We start from the raw sequence: 22,794 nt of genomic DNA, 5'->3' as shown, positions 1-22,794 counted from the left end.
TAAAGGGGAAAACAGTTGTAATATATGATGTAATTTCTTTGTACATTTCTAAATAAAAAATTGATCACAAAAAAAAAAAAGAATTCAATTTCATAATAGATGATGTTTGGATGTCAGTAGAGTAGGTTAGTGGGTGTGTGGCAGCTCATATAGTGACTGGGAGCATTGGGGCAAGGTGCTCTCATTAACGCTGAATAGATAGTCACACCTACTAATTATAAGAACCTGCAACACAAGAAAAGAGAAGGCAACACCTAACCTTAAACAGTTTACACACTTCTGATGGATTCAATCCACAGCTGCTGCAGTTTCATCCCTAAAAACTTTGGTAAATGAAGCTTATTGTAGTCAATCGAGTATGAAAATCGTCTTCCTGGACTAAACCTGCGAGCTAACTGTGTCTGCTGCTATTTTTCATTTCTAATCCGGCGCTGTGTTCTGGATCATCTGCAGAGGTTTGAGTGTGCATGCAGGGATGATATAAGGAGAGCTTGTTTTCAGGAGCTGTGTTGCATGTCGGGTTTGATCTTTCTGATGTTGTTCGGGCGCAAATCGACACGACCGGGCAATCAAGGCCACATGAACCTTAGAGATTAGCTCGTCATCAATAATGACACCCGGGTCCCAGGCAGGCTTTTTGGGTATGTTTTCGGTTTGGGTTAAGCTGGATATCGATCTGTGGTTGCATTAAGGGACTGACTGGGATGATAAGAAGGTCAGTCTTGGATCAATTGAGCTGAAGAAGGTGGCGTTCTTTCAACTGTTTTAAGATACCAACAAGAATGTATTGCATGTTCCTGCTGTGAAGTGCTGTAGTTATTATTTACACAGATTACATGAATGATTAATACAAAAGCATCTTGAAGAAAGTTGCATCTTTTTTTCTTTTTTTTTCCATCTGCAATTGTTCAGAGGAGCTTTGTCTCTGCAGCTCTGCCTACGTAGGATTAACTCCCAACAATGCGATTATATTCTCGCCCTTGGAAAAAAACGTGCGTATACAAATGTTTGTGCTGTAAATAGACAAACAGGAGGAGGAGGCCGACAGGAAGAAAACACACATTTACAGTTCAGTTAAAGAATGTAATTCTCAGCCCGAAACAAGTAAACACAGACAGGTAGAAAGTCATATTCAACACATACGCTGCTGCTGTATGCCTCTCAGCAACACACACACACACACACACACACACACACACACACACTCTAACAGCTTTAAAGAGTCACCCTGGGGAGGTGAAGTGAAGAGGTGAGGCCACAGAGCCTGTTTCGGAGTGTTTGAGAGAGACTGAGGCGTATATCTCTATCTCTCTCTCTCTGTCGATATTCATACTTTGCGTGCATGCAGCAGAGGTAAAAAAAAAAGTCTTTTGAGAACAAGACTGTGTGGTTATTGGCGATAAACAACTCAGTACATGCAGCGTGTGCAGCGCTTGATGTTTGTATGCAAATCCCATTTGCAACCTGCAAGAAGCTGTAACTGTATTCTGTTTCGGTGTCTGACTGAATTCATACCTCAAGAGAAAGGAGAGGAGATAGGAGAGAGAGAGAGAGAGAGAGGGAGAGGGAGAGACGCTATTATCGACACACTAAAAAATAAGGAGCTTAAATCCCCTCAGTTTTTTCTTAAAACAGCCTCCAACTGTGCTGCTAGCACGTTTCATAGCTCTTTGTCTTTAGAGGACAGTGAAGAAGGAATGATGCAACACAATCTCATTACACATTAGAGTAATATTGCAGAACACCGTGCCTGAAAACAACAATGTCTGCTTGTAAAATTGAGCCAAGCACCTGAGTAACATCAGGGAAACAACAGGGCTGGAGAGTAGAGAACCAAAACCCAGAGGGGTGTCTACTATTCTTACGTGCGTGCAGATTTTGCCTGATTCCATCTCTGTGCTCTTTGGAAGCAGCTGAAGTTATAGTCCCGACTGCATTCCTGCTTCTCTACTCAGAAAGTGTTTGGGGCTTCTTCTTTTATTATTTTATTTCGTCGTAGTGGAAACCCAACCTAGTTTGGAGGCTGTCAAGCTGCAAGTGAAAGTTTATTCAAACACAGAAACACAACGTGCTCTTCAAATCAGGCCGGTTAGGAGGTGCATGTCGATGTAAGTTGGTAGAGTTTAAAAAGTGGGTGTGGTGGAGCCGAGGTGAAGAAAATCTATGCATCTACATGTGGTGTGAGGTGTTGAAGAGTGCGCTAACATAAAGAACCAAAAGCAACAAATGTGCATGAGGTAGAGCAAGAGAGAGAGAGAGAGAGAGAGAGGGAGAGAGAGAGAGAGAGAGAGAAGGGGAGGGAGAGAGAGAGAGGGAGAGAGAGACAGAGAGAGAGCGAGAAAGAGAGAGAGGGAGAGAGAGAGAGAGGGAGAGAGAGAGGGAGAGAGAGAGGGAGGAGAGAGAGAGAGACAGAGAGAGAGTGAGAGACTGACACAGGAAGTTCTGTTTTTATATCCTGTGTGGAGCAATGGACTCAGGTGCTCCAGATTTAGTCGGATACATAAAAAATGGATCACAACAACTTTGTCTCGAGATGAAGTCCTTTCTGCAAAGAGGGGGGGGCTGCTGTTTATTTATGAGGCTATAGTTGGGAGTTTAGCTAATTCAGGAGGAGTTGAATATCCACCACCTGTGTTATTACATGGAGAGAAGAAGCCTGTTGAGTTGATTTAGGCACTTGGAAAGGAGCTCCCCGCGGGCCTCTTCCCTCCACAGACTGGGGATTTGCTGTATTATTACGTCTCTCAGCATCTCAAGGACAATTTAGACTCTCACAAACCTGAGCGTGTTTGAGAAAAGGAAGATGTCTGGGGTGTCACAAAGTCATGAAAATGATCGCCACAATTTCCTAGATCCCAGAGTCGTGTTTACAATGAGCCAATTTTTTCATTGTGACTTTAAATTCACATAAACATGATCTGATTTATTGATTAATGGATTTATCTTTACAGCATTAAAGGTCACATAGTTTGAAAAATCCACCTCACCATGTTCCTCTGACACTAATATGTGTCTCTAGTCCGTCTACAATCCCCCCAATGATGAGAAAAGTCCATCCTCTCCGTCTTTTTCCCACTCCACTTTTCAGAAAATGTGTGCTCAAACAGGCCATTTGGAGATTTTCCCTTCATGACATCACAAAGGGCAGTAGCCCCTCCCCCAGGTGGGTGACACTCCCACAGCTAGGTGTTTGTTCTGCCCTCTGAGTCTGCCTTCTCACCGTAAACAATAGGACATGGAGCGAGAAAGACAGAGTACACCCGAGCCCTTCCAGAGAGAGGGGGCGTGGTCAGACACAGCACATTTACATATTTAAAGGTACAGACACAGAAACAGTCTGTTCTGAGCAGGGCTGAAATAGAGGGGTTTATAGACATGATCAAATACAGGATCAGAGTGGATTTAGAACAAGAAACCTTCCACACATGTTTTGAGGGGCTCTGAGACTTATTTACACTTGTTGAAATATGTGACCTTTAAATTCATAATCCACAAATCTTAGAGGCTCTTTACTCATATTAGTTCTAAACAGTAAAAAATACAAAGTAAGCTGTCTTCTTGAGCACTCAAACAGATGTGAGTAAATGTCAGCTCACTTTTTTCGCTTCACTCCCTTTTATGTTTTTCTGTATTTAACATTTGAGCCTGCCCTCTTGTCTCCAGGCTTTCAGTGGGAATAAGGTTCAGTGTCAACATCCCACTGCATTACGAGCAATCATCAGTAAAGACGGTGTCAAACCCACTGTGCTCAAACAAGAGCGAGGATTTTAAAGGTCAGAATGACAGCACCCAGACAACAGATGAAACAAATAGCCTTGTTTCCCCCAATCTGTCTCCAGCTGGGAAAATTGGCAACAATTACGTCTTGATTGACACCGGGGCTCTTTCATCAAACGTCTGCATTTACTGGCACAACAAAAATCTAACTCAAGCAAACATCCTTTTCCCCAGAAGCCCTCCTGTGAGCAGTTTTACTCGTATACCGATGACATTTACCTGTATTTGTCTAACAAACCAACACTTATAAAGCCCCTTTTCGTCTATCCAAACATTGACAAATAAGAGATGTAAACACCTGTTCTGCTCTGTGCGTCTGAGCAGCACATTAACAACAACTAAAGATGGGAGTTACATAATGAGAACGGGGGATAATAGGACGTCTTGTTGACAAGCAGTTGTTCCGTGGTCGGGATCATTGTCATCTTGTACGACACCCTCCTCCTGCTTCTTGGCACGGAGCAGCGCGGGTGCAGCTGGCAGGATGGAGGTGGTTCAGGATGCTGTCAGCTGTGCCCCTCTAATGGGCTCTGGGACCACGCTTTAGGACAGAATGTTTGGTCTGGGCCAGGTGGATCTCAACATGTGGCTTAGTCTGGATTAATCCCCTGGTTTACTATACTCACATGTTCATTATCAATAACATCTTACTCAGTGTTCTCAATGTTTTTTACAAAACAAATCACTGCAATCTTAAAGTCTGAGAATAATGAGACCACTGAGACAGCAAATAGTAAACATGTCCTCACCTCTGACTGGTGTCAGCCTACCACAGCTAGGACAAGGGGGCATTGGGTGAAAAAAAACTTGCTCCAGAGGAAAAATGCTCTCGTTGCAGCGGCCATGTTTGTTTTGCCGATAAGTAACTTTGCTGAGGTGGAGTAGTATCCTGATTTCGTTCAGAGTTCTCCAGGTGGAAAATCAGGTTTCTCAAAATTGGGATAAAGGTTTAACCCGGTTTCTGAAACTGGGGTTATGACAGGATGCTTAAAGGCTTTATATGTGATTTTTCACACTTAAATGTAATATAAATCCAGTATATCCTCTGAAAATAACTCTGTGAGTCATGACTGTCTACAATGGGTGTAACACCCGAGTCCCACTGTCTGTGATGTTTTCAGAGTTTTCAGAGTCCTATCTTCACTTTGTTTACATCGCCCGGACGGCCGGCTGACTCCTCCCCTCGCGTATAAAAGTTGTTTAATTGAGGGACTAGAGAAAAGAAGAATAACATACTGTACTCACTGCTTAACTGTGTTTCTAGATCACGCTCATTTCAGGTAAATTTACATGCAGTGTGAAGATACGAGCATAATAAAGATCGCTAGCATTAGCATGCTAACACAACAATGCACCGCTAGTTGTTTTGGTTTCATGCTGGTGCTCAAGCACATCTGCTGGATCAAATCGCATATAAAGTCATTAAAAAACCTGATCAACATCAGTTACTCATGTCTCAGTGAATAACTCAAATAAGGCTGCCTCCATAAGTTGTTGTTTTCCAGCACGGTAGCCTCTGCTGTACTAGCTTAGCTCAACCAGCGTCCCTATAACCTACCTGTAACTCACAGCAGCCCTTTGTCTCAGACTCTGCTCTTGTGTTGTACTTTTTTTTTTTGGAAAAGTCATTTTGTCACCAACACATCCTGTCATCACACAGGAACAGATCAAAACACCTCTGTCCTCACTGTATCACACATTATGTTCCTCCACACTCAAAGAGCTTTTCATCTCTGTGCTCAAATTGCCACTTATCTCATCTTATCATCCTCTGTGGTCGTAATATGTACATTATATGTTCACTTTGTTTGGTTGAATCTGTATTAAGGGGCTCATTACAAATTTAAAATGCGGTCCAAAACAGCCTCTCTGATGGTATAATGTGGTCATCATGGAGGACTTTGGGGAGGATTCAGGATTCTGTTTTCTGACAGATTCTGAAGTCTTTTGAAGAAGTCCTCTCCTCTCCAGTGACGGACCTCTCGCTGGTTTTGGGGGCAACATTTCAGTGGCCTGTGGATTCTCTGTTTTTAAGCTCAACAAAAAGCAGTGACCCACGCCGGGCAGCTGAACACTTTGAATGACTGTGCAGAAAGAAAGTATCAGAAGCCCTTTGCTGTCCCCAAAGGACCTCAGTCTGCCTTCAGGTGGATTCATTGCCGGGTTTTCATCACAGACTCTCAGTTCTTCTTCCCCTCAGACCCTGAGCCACAGGCGGGCCTTTATGGACCAGGGCCACAAAGTGCCCCCTTGTCACATCTCTTACCGTACCTTTAAAGTGCTGACGGCTTGTTTTAGACATAATTTGTACTCTGACAAATATGATTGATCATATCCAGCCAACAAGTGACCTCCTCTCCACAAAGCGTGAGGAGCAGGAAGTAATGATACGACATCTAGAAGCTGCCTTAAGATGAAAAAATGAAAATGTAATTCAAGTATCATCTTTAAAAGTGAATCACAACCTAAAAGGTGGATTTGTGGAACCATTTGGAAACTGATTCAAACAAAGGAAAAAAATGAATTAATTAAAGGGGCGGCTGTGGCTCGGTTGTCTCTCAACAGGAAGGTCGGGGGTTTTGATCCCCAGCTCCTGCCTTGGGCAAGACACTTAACCGCTAGTTGCTCCTGCTGCTTCATCAGTGGTGTATGAATGTGTATGAATGGGATTAGTTGCGCTATACAAGCTCAAGTCCATTCACCATTCATAAAATTGTACAAGGATGCCGAACAATTAGAAGCTGACTTAACGGTCGCTATCGAGGGAAATGGAGAAAAACGTGAGAAAACTTTGTTACCCAGCAACAGTATGCGCCGGTGAAAAGTGCTTTAAAGGGGACATATTATGAAAAATCCACTTCCACAGTGTTTGTGAATATATATGTGGGTAACCTGAGTGTCTACTGACCCACAACATGTTAAATAAACCCATCCAGTCCTTTGTTTGTGGTCTGCATAAGTCTTACAACACAGAGAAAAATGCTCTGTTTCAAATGTGCTCTCCTTGTGATGTCACAGTGGGATTCTGGTAAAAACAAAAATCCCCTCCCCTCCCCTGGTATCTCCACCCATGGACTCCACCCCCAGTCTAGAACACAACTTTTGAGCAGGTCTGCCATTTTTATTCTCTCTACAGAGGAGTGATGTCTACGGGGAAAACTCAGGGGGCGGGGTCATTACATTTAAAGAGACACACACACCAAAACGGAGCGTTCTGAGAGAGCTGGTTTATACAGGGTCACAAACCTCCTCTGGTGCTTGATTCATGTTATATTTTGACCAAAGCACAGCACAGATGTTTCATTTAGACCACAGGGGGACTGTTTGAAAAGGTGGAGGAGGGGGATAATATGTACACTTTAAGGAAAATGCAACATTAATGAACGTAAGCCTAATTTTTGTCATGAGTACATATTTTGTTCATCAGCCTGTTTTCACCGACTTGGACTCAGCATGTTTATAAGATGATCTGAGCACATGCTGTGTTTTTTACTCTTCCTGAATCTCAAAATGACAGATTTCTTGTGAAGCATTCAAAAAAGTGTAACCTCAAGGTCGTTTATTCAACTGAAAAAATGGCACAAAGTTGACTTGGCTGAACTTTCCTTTTGAGTGTCTTTGTCTCTAAGCTACAGGCAGCCTACAGTAAGTAGTAGGTCTAGGTTTGATGGTGCAGTTTAAAGAAACCGTCCGAAGTCCCCCCTGGCTGTGCCTTTCATCTCTCTTCAGAATCCCCCTCGGTTAAGAGCGGCCCTCCAAATAAAACCTGTGACAGGCGGCAGTAGAACACCTTTACTACAAACTCTTCTCTTTATGTTTAGCTGCTTTAATGCTGCATCGTATCACTACTCATCTTCTTTATTTCCACAAGCTGTTCGCAGCCTCGCCGCCCGGAGAGCAGGAGGACGTAAAGAACTTTCATGTAGTGAAGTTTTGTTTCCAAGCGTCCCTACATTTCATATAAATGCACAGTCGTATAACGAGGAGGGACGGAGGGATAAGAAGTGATCACAAGCCTTTATTAAAGTCATAAAAGCAGCGCAGTGGAGATGTTACCTGTGACATGTCCCGTATATTCAAAGTCCTGCATGCAGATTTTTAATGGAAGTGACCCCCCCAATCCCCACATACTCCGTGTGCGCTGCGGTCCGTCAGCGCCGCGGTTTAGCTCCGACAGACGGCGAGCGGCCTTCCCCGCTAGATCCGCCCCCAATTAGGCCCCCGATACATTTTTGCCTCGGTCCCCAACAGACTCTAGAACAGGCATGGGCAAACTACGGCCCGCGGGCCATATACAGCCCGTTGGGCTTTTTAATCCGGCCCGCCGAACTTGTCCAAATTATATTATTATTAAATTAAATTTTATTATAATTAAACCTCATTCATTTTCCCCTGTAATACCCGCGTTTCCCCAATAGATGGCGCACTTCAGAGTGTGGTGTATTATTCCCTTTGCCCTATGAACCCGTATGAACCCTTCTGTAAAAATGAGCGGATCAAAGAAAAGAAAAGTGGACAGTGAATGCCGAGTGTTTAATACGGAGTGGACAACTAAATATTTTTTCACTGAAGTCCGATCAAAGGCTGTATGCCTGATATGCCAAGAAACTGTCGCAGTTTTCAAAGAGTACAATATCAGCCGTCACTTTGCAACGAAGCATGCTAACTACGCTAGCAAGCGGTCCACGCAAGAACGGGCGGCTGCGGCTCAGAGGTTGAATGATAATTTACAGACTCAGCAACATTTTTTTCACCAATAAACTGCGATTCAAGAGTCAACTACCAAGGCAAGTTTTTTTTGCTGGCATTCAAATTAGCAAAGGCTAGCAAGCCTTTCTCCGAAGGCGAGTTTTTAAAAGAATGCATGGTAGAGACAGCAGGTCTCTTGTGTCCGGAGAGCCAAGGCCAGTTTGAAAAAATCAGTTTATCACGCAGGACTGTGACTCGCCGTGTGGAACTGATTGACGAAGATATAGCCAGCGAATTAAACAAAAAGGCTGAGTCCTTTAAGTTATATTCACTAGCGCTGGATGAAAGTAATGACGTGAAAGACACTGCTCAGCTCCTCATTTTTATCCGAGGGATTAATGACAGTTTTGAGATAACGGAGGAGTTTTTGACCATGGAGTCCCTGAAAGGAAAAACACGAGGAGAGGACTTGTATAACCAGGTGTCTGCTGTCATCGAGAGAATGAAGCTGCCTTGGAGTAAACTGATGCGGATCATCAGGACTTACTGTACCACTCTCGTGTCCGCTGGTTAAGTTTGGGCAAAGTGTTTCAACGAGAGTGGGAGCTGAAAGAGGAGATCAGCGCATTTTTGGAGTTAATGGGGAAATCCGACGAATTTCCTGAGCTAAGCGACAAGAACTGGCTTTGTGACTTTGCATTTGCTGTGGACATATGTTCACACATGAATGAGCTGAATGTGAAACTACAGGGGAAAGATCAGTTTGTGCATGACATGTACAAAAATGTTAGAGCCTTCAAATCCAAGCTAACTTTATTCTCCAGACATATTGCAAACAAATCTTTCGCTCATTTCCCCACACTTGCCATGCAGAAAGAGGCGACGCGAAACGCAAAGAAATACAGCAAATCCCTTGACGACCTGCACGGAGAATTCTGCCGTCGGTTTTCTGATTTTGAAAACATTGAAAAGTCACTTCAGCTGGTGTCCTGTCCCCTGTCAGAAGACCCTGAAACAGCACCACAGGAGCTGCAATTGGAACTGATCGATCTTCAAGGAGAAGGAGAAGTTTAACTCTCTTAAACTGAATGACGTTTATGCTTCACTTAACGAAGCCACGTTTCCAAACCTCCGGAGGACGGCTCGACCTACGTATGTGAGTGGACATTCAGCGTCATGAACATCAACAAAGCCCCTCACAGATCCAAGTTAACTGACCAACACCTCGGATCTATCCTGAGAATTACCACTACAAAACTAACTCCAGACTTTAATGCACTGGCAAAAAAGGGAGATCAACAACACTGTTCCCACTGAAACTGAACGTGAGTTTCTCTACTGTGTTTTTTAAAATGTAAATTTAATTAAATGAATGCATTTGGAAATCAATTTGTACAATGAGCCTTGCATATTCATGCTTTGCTACCTGTTAAAGGCCAAATCCTTTCATGTAATGGCTTTTACATGTCATTTATATTAGTTCACACAAACACTCCATCCATCTGTTCCTGGCCCGGCCCCTCTGTCAAATTTTAGAGCCCATTGTGGCCCGCGAGTCAAAAAGTTTGCCCACCCCTGCTCTAGAATCACCACTGGAATAATGATCACTAAATGCATTAGTCCTCTGATAAAAATTAATATTTGTTTCTCCGTCAAGCTTTCAGGTCTCGAAAAAACGAACGCACAGTCATAATTGAAGTTCTGAGAAGACAAAGAGAAATGTCCAGAGCTCAGTGATGTGTTTTATTCTGGAAGAGCTGTGGAATAATTTCAACTTTCTTCTCCACTGCGGATTAGTCACCGAGGAATCTGGGAAGGAAAATTAGTATTCTGCATCACGCTCAGAGAACTCTCTTGGTTCCCGTCTATATTTCATCATGTTTTGCTGAATCAATGATAGAGAGCAAAAAGACCCAATCACGGCAGACCAATTAGAGTCTGAATAAGTCCACACTGCACCCTTCATTTATGCTAAAAGTGCCTAAATAGTTATTCTACTATCGTGTGCATGAGTTGGTTTACACACGCTCTTTTGCTCTCTTACATTCTGTGTTTGTTTGCACTGATTTATGGGAAAATAAATGGCTTTATTGTCTCAGACACACTGGCAGGGAGGAGAGAGAGGGCATTATTAGCAGCTGTAAAAACAGAGACAGCAGAAGAAACCCCAGCAGACAGAGAGAGTCGTCTTGGTTAAAAAGTGTTCGGGGAGACGCAGTTAGCTAATAAGGGGGACGGCGATATACAGTAACAACACACACTGTTCCCCTGGTAGTTGAGTCAAAGATTTACCAAACAATACGGGAGCCCCTGTTATCTGTAATGGGATTCATCTCCCCGTCTGTAGAAAGTCACTCAGCCGTGCCGCAGAAGATGATGAGAAAGATGGTTTTTTTTGGTGCGAGATCTAGTCGACAAATCATAAAACATCAAGATGCAGTCGCAAACAAAAACATGCATCAGATCACAGAGAGAGAGAAAACATCAGACTTCAGGGTCACTTCAGTCAATGGTGCCAGCTTGGAACCAAACAAAAAAAGAGATGCTGGGAAGGATTTTTTTTCCATCTTGAGAATTTCCTCTTTAAAAAATCAGTGAAGTCAGTTGAACCGTTGACTTTTGTGTGTTTCAAGTTAAAGGCTTTTCATTATAAAGGCTTTTTCATCCAGCAGATGTCGCCCTTGAGCTCCAGCATGAAACCAAAACAACTGTTCAACCAAAAGCGCTGCATTGTTGTGTTAGCATGCTAATGCTAGCGATCTTTATTATGCTCGTATCTTCACACTGCATGTAAATTTACCTGAAATCTAGAAACACAGTTAAGCAGTGAGTACAGTATGTTATTCTTCTTTTCTCTAGTCCCTCAATTAAACAACTTTTATACACGAGGGGAGGAGTCAGCCGGCCGTCCCGGCGATGTAAACAAAGTGAAGATAGGACTCTGAAAACTCTGAAAACATCACAGACAGTGGGACTCGGGTGTTACACCCATTGTAGACAGTCATGACTCACAGAGTTATTTTCAGAGGAGATACTTGATTTCTATTATATTTAAGTGTGAAAAATCACATATAAAGCCTTTAAGCTTGTTCCTAAGACTAGATATGTCTACAGTACGTGTTCATATGAGAGTATGGAAGGGCCACATCGAAGAAATAATCTGAGATTGCATGTCTGTATGTATGTTCATTCCCATCTGTGTGAGTCCGTCATACTTGAGGATTTCTCTGAGCTCTAGAGTCTTTTCATTCCTCCCTGTGTGTTTTGACTTTTACATTGGACCTTATTACATTTGGACTTTGAGAATAAACTACGTATTTGGCCTTTTATCTTCTGTTAAATGGACATTTTTTTGTTAAATCTGCAATTGGGACCAGTTTTCTAGTTCCTCCATAACTGTGACAGGTACAGTGTTAATGATGTTCAGGGTGCAAACACCCTCGGAAAAAAGTTTCCTCGCTCTGTTCAGCTGCCACCTTTACTCTGCGAGGAGCTGGGCTCTCTGACAGAGAACTTTTCTTTTTTCCAACTTAAACTTTTCCAACGATGAGCTCGGAGGGGAGGCTGAAACTTTTTCACCTTAGCATGACTTGCAAAGTGAAACATGTATTTCGCCGTTAAAAACAAAGCTTCCTCCCTGAATGGAGCAAGCAAGGACAACTCAAAGTTATCTTAAAATATATTTTTTTAAGTCATACAGAGGAAGAATAGTTCCCATGATCCCTGGAAAGTTTGCCACTGACATCTCTTATAAATAGCGTGGCGCAGTTACCGCCAATACGCAGCCAACTGTAATTTCTTTCACTCTAACTGGTCATGGCTGTATCCAAGGAATGTGATTCTCTTTCCCTAAATGACTGCATAATGGCTCGTTTGAAAATGCGCAACTGGCACCGACTCACAGAGATGCTGTTGCTGTTGCTCTGCAGCGCAGTTAGGGGTGCGTTTAACCCTTTGTGTGTTTTGTGAATTAGATGGTGTGTTTTTTGACTCATTTAGTGGTTGAAAAGCCTGAAAGTCCTTTTGTAAAAGAAGAATAGAATATGTTTTGTGAAACTGCACACATTTGAAGTTGTTTTATTGTTGTGTCAGTTTTGATTATAATTATATCAATATGCATGTTTAGTTTTTTTTTGCAATTCAGTATTTCAAAGCAGCATCAGAAGGATTATTCATTTTCTTCACGGTTTTGTGAAGACAGATCAAAGCACTTGATCAGAGAAAGGAAATAAATGTGAGCTTGGTGAAATCTTAAAAAAAAAAAAAAAAGACTTGACAGTAATCCTTCACCAAACTCTAAATTTTTCCCAAACCTTTTGCAAAGATTGCCCAAAGCAAGCCACATTCATGATGCAAATCCTGCTCTCATGATTCAAAGGCAGTATACATTTTACAGTAAAAGTAATTGCTCAAAGACAGGGTTTCGTTCAAATCAAGAAAGAGAGAAAAAATTCTAGTCATCATTTTGGAGAGCACTGATAAGAGGAGGCAGAGGCACACTGTCCATTTGTATATACAGTCTGTGGTTTCAACACGACTGCAAACGAGGCTGAGCTGTTGTATTGGACTGTCCAAGATTTAACAAGTGTTCCTTAAAATGAGTCCACTGAGTGTTTTTTTTTTTATTCTTACAATCCAGCTTAAAGTATTTTTTAAAGACTTGAAAGTCTTTAAAAAGTTCAAACAAAATGGGGTAAAGTAGAAAATGGACAATGTTTACACTAAATATCTAAATTAATTAAAAACAACTATGTTCATATATTTTGTTGAGTACATATATGACCTCAAATATTTCCAATAGTTATCAAAGTCAGAGAAATCCTTCACTTGATAGTTGTAACAGGACGTGTCTTGTAGCAGTGGCTGCCATGACATACATTACATGTTTGTCGTCGCCATGGAAACACCGGATATTACGTCAAAGACCGCTGCATAAGGAAGCGTGAGCTGCTCATGTAAATTATACTCGGATACATTAGCTCGTCTATAAACATATTCTCTTCCTCAGGTCGGTTTCGCCCGGTTGTCATGACTACGGTCGACTCAGAGTTCGTTTACATCAGATTGAGGGGTGGAGTAACAGAGAGAATCACTCCCATGATTCCCCGTCAGCCTCGACGTCATTTGTTTCTTATTGTTTTGATTGAGAGCCCCCTGGTGGTGGAGTTTACACACTGCGTTATACTGTACTCTTTCCTCAGACAGTCAGAGGTATAAGCTTTAAAAGACGTCCGATTAATGAACATTAATCAAAGAAGTTATAAACACGAGTGGATCATAATCCATATTAAAACTCACAAGAAGTCTGCACTTGAATTCCCTCTTACAGAAGTAAACTTTAAAGATGAGCGAGCAGTAAAGTTGGTGCTGAGACATATTGACTTAACAACAAACGCTGAGTCACATAATTCATTTTATGGCTGTCAATGATGTCTCTGTTCTGGTTTTATCATCATCATTCATGGTATGGACTCTTTACGATGATGAACATCCGTTATCGAGGACTCCATCTTATTGACTTTCCTTTACGGGACGCAGCGGGGGGATGCGGTCCTTTTTCTGTTTGGGGAAGAAAGAGCTTATAGATTTGAAAAGGAAAGTCTCTCTCGGTTGGCTGATAGCCGGTGGCTGATGGCAGTGACTGATGCCCGGTGGCTGCGGGGGAGCCGGGGGGGGGGGGGGGGAGTGTTAGGTGGGAGGCAGAGAGACGTGAGGAGGCGACTGATGAGGTGAGTTCTCCTGAGCCCCCCCTCCCGTCCACACACCTGTTTCCTTTAAGTAGATAACTGAGCGGGGACAGGGAGAGGATTATACAGGTAGATGTTTTGTGTCTGTTGTGAGGGATTGTTGTTAAAGCAGCCTCTTGGAATTGAATTTATATATACTCAATATCGAAAGAGAGACTCTCAAGTGAAGATTTAGTAAAAAAAAAAAAGCAAACATTGCACATTTGTTGTGTTTTATCCCCAGTGAGAATGAAGCCTGCACTGCCTGAGATCCGGGGGAATGGAAAGTGAATTTTTGTGCTTTCAGGCAACCGGTTTCCTTGAAAACATCTCTTTAATTTCAGTATGTGCTCCTTGAACATAACCAGGTGTGTGCTTGTGAGGGATGAGAGAATAAGACGGAGGAGAGAGAGAGGAGAAGGAGGCGGGAGAGATAAGTGAAGAGGAGGACGCGAGCAGAGACGAAACAAAGAGGGAGAGAGAGATTATTTACCTCAGTGGGATGAACAGGGGAGGCATTTTAGGATGGAACGAATTTGAATGACAAGCCGACTGATTTCTCCTAATTGGTTTTGACTGTCTCTCTTTGAACTGCTGGTGTGCTGCGGCTCTGTTTCCAGGCATAAAGCTATGTCTCTCCCTCATCTTGCTTAATTTCTCCGACAAAAATCAAAACCTCTCTCTCCCGCACGCTGGATTAGTTTGCAATGTAATAAGATTTGTTTCTGCTCACCGGGGGGGGGTTTATTTTCTTCCTCCGCCTGAAGCCGAAGCGAAAACCTTTACTTGAGGTTTCTTCTCTGCTTCACCTTTCATATCAAGAACACCCACACTGCACCACCCACAGACCCCGTTCCCACCTGCACTCCCACACAGCTGCATAAGAGCAGCTAGAAGAAAATCACTCTGAATATGTTTAAATATTGTTTAAAAAACCCGAGCGGAGATAACTACCACGGGCTGAGAGAGAAATATCATGTATTTCCAATGCAAATGAGCATTTTTAAGAGTTTTCGCCAAGCAAGTGAAGTATCTTGACACAAGGCTGATTCCTCCGCTTTTCTTTTTTTTTTCTTCTTCTTCTTCTTCCAACACAGCGTCACTTGATCCGAGAGAAACTCAACAAGTGGAGCTGATTTGCATCGAGAACGAATGACATTATCTCACCCTGCAGTTTTTTTCTCCCCCTCCTTTTGCTTCACACAAACTCAATCTGATTTCAGAGCTCTGTGATGGAATAAGTGACTTGTAGAGGGGGGGACATGTTTGGGTTTTTTTTGGCACACTAAGTGCTGCCTGTCAGAAACTGGGAGAAGATGAGCTCTTCACCTGAGTGGCAGTTGCTTTCTCTAAATACCATCCACAAACATCCTGAACACACAGCAACAAGATTTGCTTTCCTGCAAAGATTTTTTTTTATTGACAGCTTGCCTCTAGATTAGGCGACTCTTTAGAAAGGTTAAGAAGTTTTCTTCATGGGCAAAAAGCATCTAAGGTTTCAGACTTACCTCAGACATCCTGTACCTTTTTATTTTGTATCTGGTTTTCTCTGGAGGAAAACCCGAGGACTCTGTCGCCCCCCGGTGGTAGATTGAACTTCCAAACTCCATGTGATCTGCAGAGTCCCTCTGCACCTTTAAGAAAAAGCTAAAGACCCAGCTCTTTCATGAATACCTACTAACTTAATGATGATGGTCTCCATATTATTGATGATGATGATGGTAATGACGATGGTTTTTGTTTGATAACGACGACTTATAAGATGGTTTCTATACTGATTAGAGCTCTCAAGAACTGCCCTCAATGTTGTGCTTTGCCTCTGGTCACTTCCTGTCAGCACCTGTGTGTCCAATCAGACTCAAAGCTGATCGTTTGCTCTTACTGACATTGTTCCCTTTTTTTCTAGATCCTTGCTTGTGTTGTTCTTACTCTCTGATGTACGTCGCTTTGGATGAAAGCGTCTGCTAAGTGAATTGTAGAATTGTAGACAGTTACTCTGTTTAAGGATGTAGAACTCATTGAGTATGTTGACCTGGACTTAAGTATCCCAGATAGTAGCCTTATCCTTACTTCTGTCTTATAAGGGCCAGACTAAGCAAAGCATATTAAGATCATAATTCATGTACAACAGCTTCCTAACTTACTATCAATAAGCAAACTCTGGATTTGTTTGGACCAGATAAGGTAGGCGGTTTCAAGGCACCCCACACAGCCGTTTTGGACGCCCCTCGGTTTGTCAGATTGAGAGCAGTTATCAGGTCAAACCAACAGGTGTTGCAGCGATGGAAGCGGGCAAGAGAAGTGGTTCAGATAGAAGTGATTGTACCCGACCTAAAAAGCCTCTGCATGTTTCTAATAAGCTCCACGAGCAGAAACGTGCTCAAACTAGGATCAATATTGGAGATGCTTTTGAAAAATGGAGAGAGGTTAGAACACAGAAAGGTTTACAGACCCATGCAGAGCTGGATAAACACTGAAGCTTCAGAGTCCACCACATGGTGACCTGTGTGAGCATCCACTCTAGAGAGGAGGGGGGGGGGGGGGGGGAGACAGCTCTCTATGATGTTTAGAATTTGGACTGTAGTACCCATTTTAAACACTAGGGGTCAGAGTTACATACTGCTCCTTTAAAAAAAGTATCAAAACCAGGTTACAGCTTTGTGAATCTGCAGGTGGAACATTAGCATGCTTCTGCCTTTAACTGGTTATTGCTTTTGCTCCTGATGACTTGGTCGAGCTGCGATAAGGAGTCCAATTTGATTAAGATTTTAATTATTTAATTAAACACGAGGAGTCTCACAAAGTAGTCAATGATGCACTGTAGACATGCTGTCTGGGAATCTGTCAAGCACTAGATAACCAATTCTTCTCCCTTGTTTAAACTAATCAGTCTCATTTATACTGTAGGGTGGTTCCCATTCAATAGCAGCAGTAATAAAATAGATATGTAATTAAGTTCTCGACATTCAGTCCCCTCGTTTTGCCCCTCAAGTAGATTCCTAAAAAAAATATTTGAATCTGCACTCTCTGAAAGTGTTTCATATGAATTCAGTCTCTGCCTGTTGCAGCTCTTTATCAAACACGTGTAATGTTCAGCTCTGGGAGGAATATTCAAACTGAAGACTGCATCATTCCCTAAAACGGAAATGTCACATTCATCCTTTTTTTTTTAACATTTTTCACCAACAGTCAGCCTAAAGATTTTTATATTTTAAAAGTTGGGCTTTCCACCCAACAGTAGCACATAAAGTTCTGTGTTTGGCTGCACAGTGTGTTTGCACTGTCTGGGAGAATATGATGTGTATGAGGTGTCTTGCCAAGTTAGAAGCATCGCTCCAGGGAGGGCTCTGATGGTGGGTCTATAGCCCGTTATGGACAGATGGAGATATCTCCAAAAGCTTCAGGATGGATGTTCCGTAATATTCAACAGATTTATACATCAGACCTAGACAAAGAATCTTAAGGATTTTTAAGAACTCCTTACCTTTCCTGTACCACCATCAGGGGCTAAAAAGTGTGTTGTTTTGAGTGGATTGTCTCAACAACTATTCATAGCTTTCGGTCATGTCATTGGTGGTGGCAAACAAATTGGAGACCACCATTCACACACTGTGAAGCTGCAGCACGGGTTTGTTAATTCTAAATCTCAATCCACGTTTACATCACCTCACAACTGCAGAAAAACTGAGATTATAAAATAAATGCAAGTTTGGGGGCACCTGCAACCCTTAAAGGCTTTATATGCATTTTTTTTTGATCCAGTAGATGTCGCCCTTGAGCTCCAGCATGAAACCAAAACAACTTGCGCTGCATTGTTGTGTTAGCATGCTAATGCTAGCGATCTTTATTATGCTCGTATCTTCACACTGCATGTAAATTTACCTGAAATGAGCGTGATCTAGAAACACAGTTAAGCAGTGAGTACAGTATGTTATTCTTCTTTTCTCTAGTCCCTCAATTAAACAACTTTTATACGAGAGGGGAGGAGTCAGCCGGCTGTCCTGGCGATGTAAACAAAGTGAAGATAGGACTCTGAAAACTCTGAAAACATCACAGACAGTGGGACTCGGGTGTTACACCCATTGTAGACAGTCATGACTCACAGAGTTATTTTCAGAGGATATACTTGATTTCTATTACATTTAAGTGTGAAAAATCGTATATAAAGCCTTTAAGCAGCACACACACATTTATTACAATCGCTTAAAAACAGCAAAGTCTTTGCCAGAACTTCACTCCGGAGATGTTTACATATATCCAGTGGATAATCCTTCCTCTTACACTGCTGCCAGATTGAAAGCCTAAAATAAAAAACGGTCAGATTTATGTATTTTCGATGGGGCCTGGTCAATAATGCTGCTGTTAGGAAATTCTTAATCATCAACAAATCATCAATGTTCCCAGCCTATAATAGCCAATGAGAGCCTGAGTTGAAAGGAGGTGCATGCCACTGTTCTGTCCTGGCCAAGTGGATATGCTGCTCGGGGTGATTTCTTCATGCACACACTTATGGCTGAAATGGAAAGATGCTTGTGTCATAAGCGGTGTTCGACTGTGAGATCGGCACTCGACTGAGGCTCTTTCAAACAAATCGTTGAAGATTCGAGGGTCACCCCTGGTATGTGTGTTGACCTTACCCAGAGAAGTGAACGGACTAATAAGCACCACATCGTTTTTAAGTTGAGTCTCTGAGCTCTCAGTCAGCTGGGAATAAACAAGCATTTACTGTCCTCAGGGGAAAACAGGCTGCATGTTATGAATGCCACATGAAGGCGGTGAACAAGCACCCTCTCCCACCCTCTCCCACCCCCTACCCCACCCCCCCACCAAATGATGCAGCACCTCTCTGGGCCCGATCCGTAACAAGTATGACATTTTGTTTTGACTGGCGCTCAAACACTTCAGTTTAATTCTGAACATGTCAGGATGTATTGAAGAGATGCATCATCCCCCCCAAGTTTCATCAAAATCCAGTCAGTGTGGTCGGATGTATTCTATGTGACAACTGTATGAATTCATGAATAAAATAACACCCCCCCCCCCCCCCCCACCCCCCGGCTTCATGAATATAATTTTAAAGCGCTGGAATACAAGAGGCGTGATGCATCGCTGGCCGAGTTTGATCGCTTCTGACGGGGGATGTATGAACGTAATCCAATTATTAAATTCAGTTCAATTTACATTATTTCAGCGATGATTCGGTGGGTCATGAAATCTCACATCAGCTCACTGGTTTGTTTTGACGTGGGTAAAGGAGCAGTCCCACATTTTTTAGATATTCAGTTTGTTCAACATTCAACACGAGCTGCTCTGGAAACAATCCTGTATTCTGCAGCTCTGAAAGGGACTTAGGCAAGTCTGACACAGAGGATCTCATTGAGTTTCTAAGATGTGGAAACAAGGTGTAACCAAGCGACAATGTTAATAAATCAAAATCATGCAGAAGTGCAAAAAAAACTGCAGCTCCTCAAGCGTCCACTTGGCTCTTTTCTTTCAGTACGAGGGTTTCATTTTATTTTACTTTTTTTTAAGATTTAATTTTGGGTGTTTTGCGCCTTTAATGGAGAGATAGGACAGTGGATAGAGTTGGAAATTAGGGATATAGAGGGGGGAATGACATGCAGGAAGGGAGCCACAGGTGGGATTTGAACCTGGGCCGGCCGCTCGGAGGACTACAGCCTCCTTACATGGGGCGCGCGCACTAACCACTGCACCACCAGCGCCCTGATAACCCCTCAGTTTTGATGATGTTAAGGATAAGAGTTCAGCTTCTTTAGGAGCAGATTTGAAGTTTTTTCCATAAAAGGATTTCTCATAATTCTTAAATTTCTCGTTGCCTGAGGAAAACGTCAGGTTCATATTTTCTTATGTGAATGCAATACAATTCTGTAAAACTAACGTCTGTGATTTTGGGAAAGAAACTGCATTTGAAACCTACATGGAGTTTTTCTTCATTAATCATTGTGTCCTAACCATACAAAGCTCTTTTTTCAAATTCTACTTTCCAGTTTTGCTTTTTGTTATCTCAAGACATAAAGTCTGTTTTCTTTGCTCAACCTTCACTATCCATTGGTTTTGTGTCAGGCGGGCTTTTTGTTCCTCAAATTGCTTGAAATATTTTTAGGAATTTTAACCAAATATAAACATCTCACAAAAAAGTAAGGACATTTGTATAATGTTCCTCCACATGTTCAGGGTTCAAGTGCACGTGTTGTTGACACCATCAATCAGAAATCTCAAAAAAAGAGTCAACAGCAGAATAAGCTGTTTGGCATTGGCAAGAGTTTTTCATCGGCACATCCCACATACTCGGCTCTGCTGCTCATCCCACAAATGCATGTTCCTTACAAATGTGGCACCAATTAAAATGGAAATAAACAGGCTTTCCAACGGTATAAGATTTATTGCCAAGAAGCATTGTTACAACAAAGAAATAATCTACCAAACACAAATTTCCTTACTTTTTATGCGTTGTTTATTTAGTTCCCATAATATTTTCTTTAGAGAAATCCTGGTTCTTTGGAAGGATTCATTCCCCCTTTCAATTATATGATGGGAGACTGGAGCACCACAAAATGGTGAAAAAAATATAATAAAGAGGTAATTAGCAAGAGTGAATAGCAAAGTAAGTTTCTCCAAAGCTTAAATCTTTTTGTTTGTTTCCTTTGTGTTGCTTCTTTGGGCATGTTCCCGAAACTCACAAACCAGCAGATTGTCTTATTCTTTCTTTGGGTTTCAAGAGTTCACTAAATTGGTTTTATAATCCAAGGGTGTTTTTTTGTGTTAGCAGCCTCTTGAAAGTTTCTCTGAACAAGTCTAGAAATAAAAAAAGCATCGACTGGCGACCTGCTATGAGCTCGTCATGGGTCGACCACGCCGTGACACTGACCTGCCCTCTGTCTTGTCTTTTCTCGCAGGAGTTCCACATGTGGCTCTCTCTGCGGGCGGGAGAGACTGCCTGCGAGCCGGAGACACCTGCTCCAGCGACGACACCTGCAGCCCGCGACTGCGCACCCTCAGGCAGTGTGTGGCGGGGGACGGCAGCGTGAAGCTGGGGCCCGGGGCGCGAAACCAGTGCGAGAACGCCATGACGGCGCTGCTGTCCACCCCTCTGCACGGCTGCCAGTGTAAACGAGGCATGAAGAAGGAGAAGAACTGCCTGAGTATCTACTGGAGCCTGCATCAGTCGGTGCTGCACGGTGAGAAGCAATCTAAAGGTTCTCAGAAGGAGGAGGTGGTGGGAGCGGGTACAGTACGACACTGGGATTATCAAGAGTGTGCCGCCCGTTACACATGAATTATCCTTCCACCTTCGCAAGATTAACAGTAAACTCCAAGCTTAAGAGAAAAGAGCGGGGCTTTAGCTCCTTTTGTTCTGCCCACACTCACTGTATTTGATCACCTTTGTTGCTTTTTTCACATGCTTTACATCCTCGACACTGAATTCTGTTTTTGTGGAACATTCAGATTCCAATTTCAGCATTTCTCATGTTCTGTTGAATTCCAAAAACACCTAAAAAAAAAAAGAGAGAACAAGCTTGAGAAAATGTTCCGTGTAAGTCAAGTGCAGCTGTAAAAGAGATGACAAGGCGATAATGAACTGATAAAAACAAACACTGAAGCTCAAATGTCTGATTTCATGCTTCAGTTGTAATCGTTTCCACTTTGGAGTGAGTGTGCATTGAACCTTCATAAACACAAAGCAGCTAGACTCAACTGTTTTAACACCTAAATAAGAAAGTCTGGAAAACACACCGCAGCAGACACTCCTTTAAGACGGGTAAAATTAAGTTGAAGGCTTTTTTTTAACCAAGACTTGTCAACCACAGAACCTTTATGTTCATCCAGACTGAGAAGACTGATTTGGTGATTTGAAGCCAAATAAATATTTACTGGTGTTAAAAAATGAAATAAAAGTAGATGTGAAAAAAATCTGCAGTTCCTCAAGTGTCCACTTGAGGCTGCCTGCGAAAGCAAAGAATTTTACACCAGAATTAAACATATTTACAGCCGGGTTCAAAGGACACTTTTGGTATCAGTAGCTCAGTTTTTTATTGGTATCCAAATGTATGGGTTTCATTTCTTATTTCTCATCTGTTTAAAGGTTTTTCCGCACACTTGCATAATTAGGGGGCGTGGCTGGGTTGACTGACAGGCGGGTGTGTAGCTAGTTTGCCAATACTTGACTGACCAAAAGTGAGGTCGAGTTAGTTACATACAACTCCCATTCAGGAACCAATGGGTGACATCACAGAGACTACATCCATGTTGTCTACAGTCTATAATTTAATAATAATAATAACTTTATTTATATAGCACCTTTAAAAACACAGGTTTATCAAAGATTTGGATCTAGTCACCAGGACAACAACAATTTTATGTAAACCGTTAGTGAACTCGATATCTTAGTAAAATGAGGGTTTTTCCCATCAGTGACTCGATAAATAAAGATTGTTAGATTGATTGGTTGAAATCCAGTAAGAAGTAGTCACACAGTCATTTACCCCTCTGGTTGAATCATTCAGATGTCTTCATACTACTGACTCTCCGAAGACTTCTTCTTATTTACAGTCTGTGGTGTCATTTCATCTACAGTATATCC

At 42.3% G+C, this 22,794-nt stretch overlaps 1 protein-coding gene across 1 annotated transcript in view; it reads left to right on the top strand.

Annotated features, from left to right (window-relative positions):
• Positions 1-22,794, top strand: part of gfra4a (GDNF family receptor alpha 4a) — a 170,432-nt gene that overhangs the window by 105,802 nt on the left and 41,836 nt on the right. The window contains exon 2 of the mRNA XM_061062780.1: positions 21,110-21,391. Within this exon, the coding sequence (XP_060918763.1) occupies positions 21,110-21,391 (282 nt within the window). The remainder of the gene's footprint in view (positions 1-21,109; positions 21,392-22,794) is intronic.

Source organism: Labrus mixtus, chromosome 18, assembly GCF_963584025.1.
Source record: "Labrus mixtus chromosome 18, fLabMix1.1, whole genome shotgun sequence".
In the NCBI taxonomy this organism is placed as follows: Eukaryota; Metazoa; Chordata; class Actinopteri; order Labriformes; family Labridae; genus Labrus; species Labrus mixtus.
This window is presented reverse-complemented; position numbering and strand designations above follow the sequence as displayed.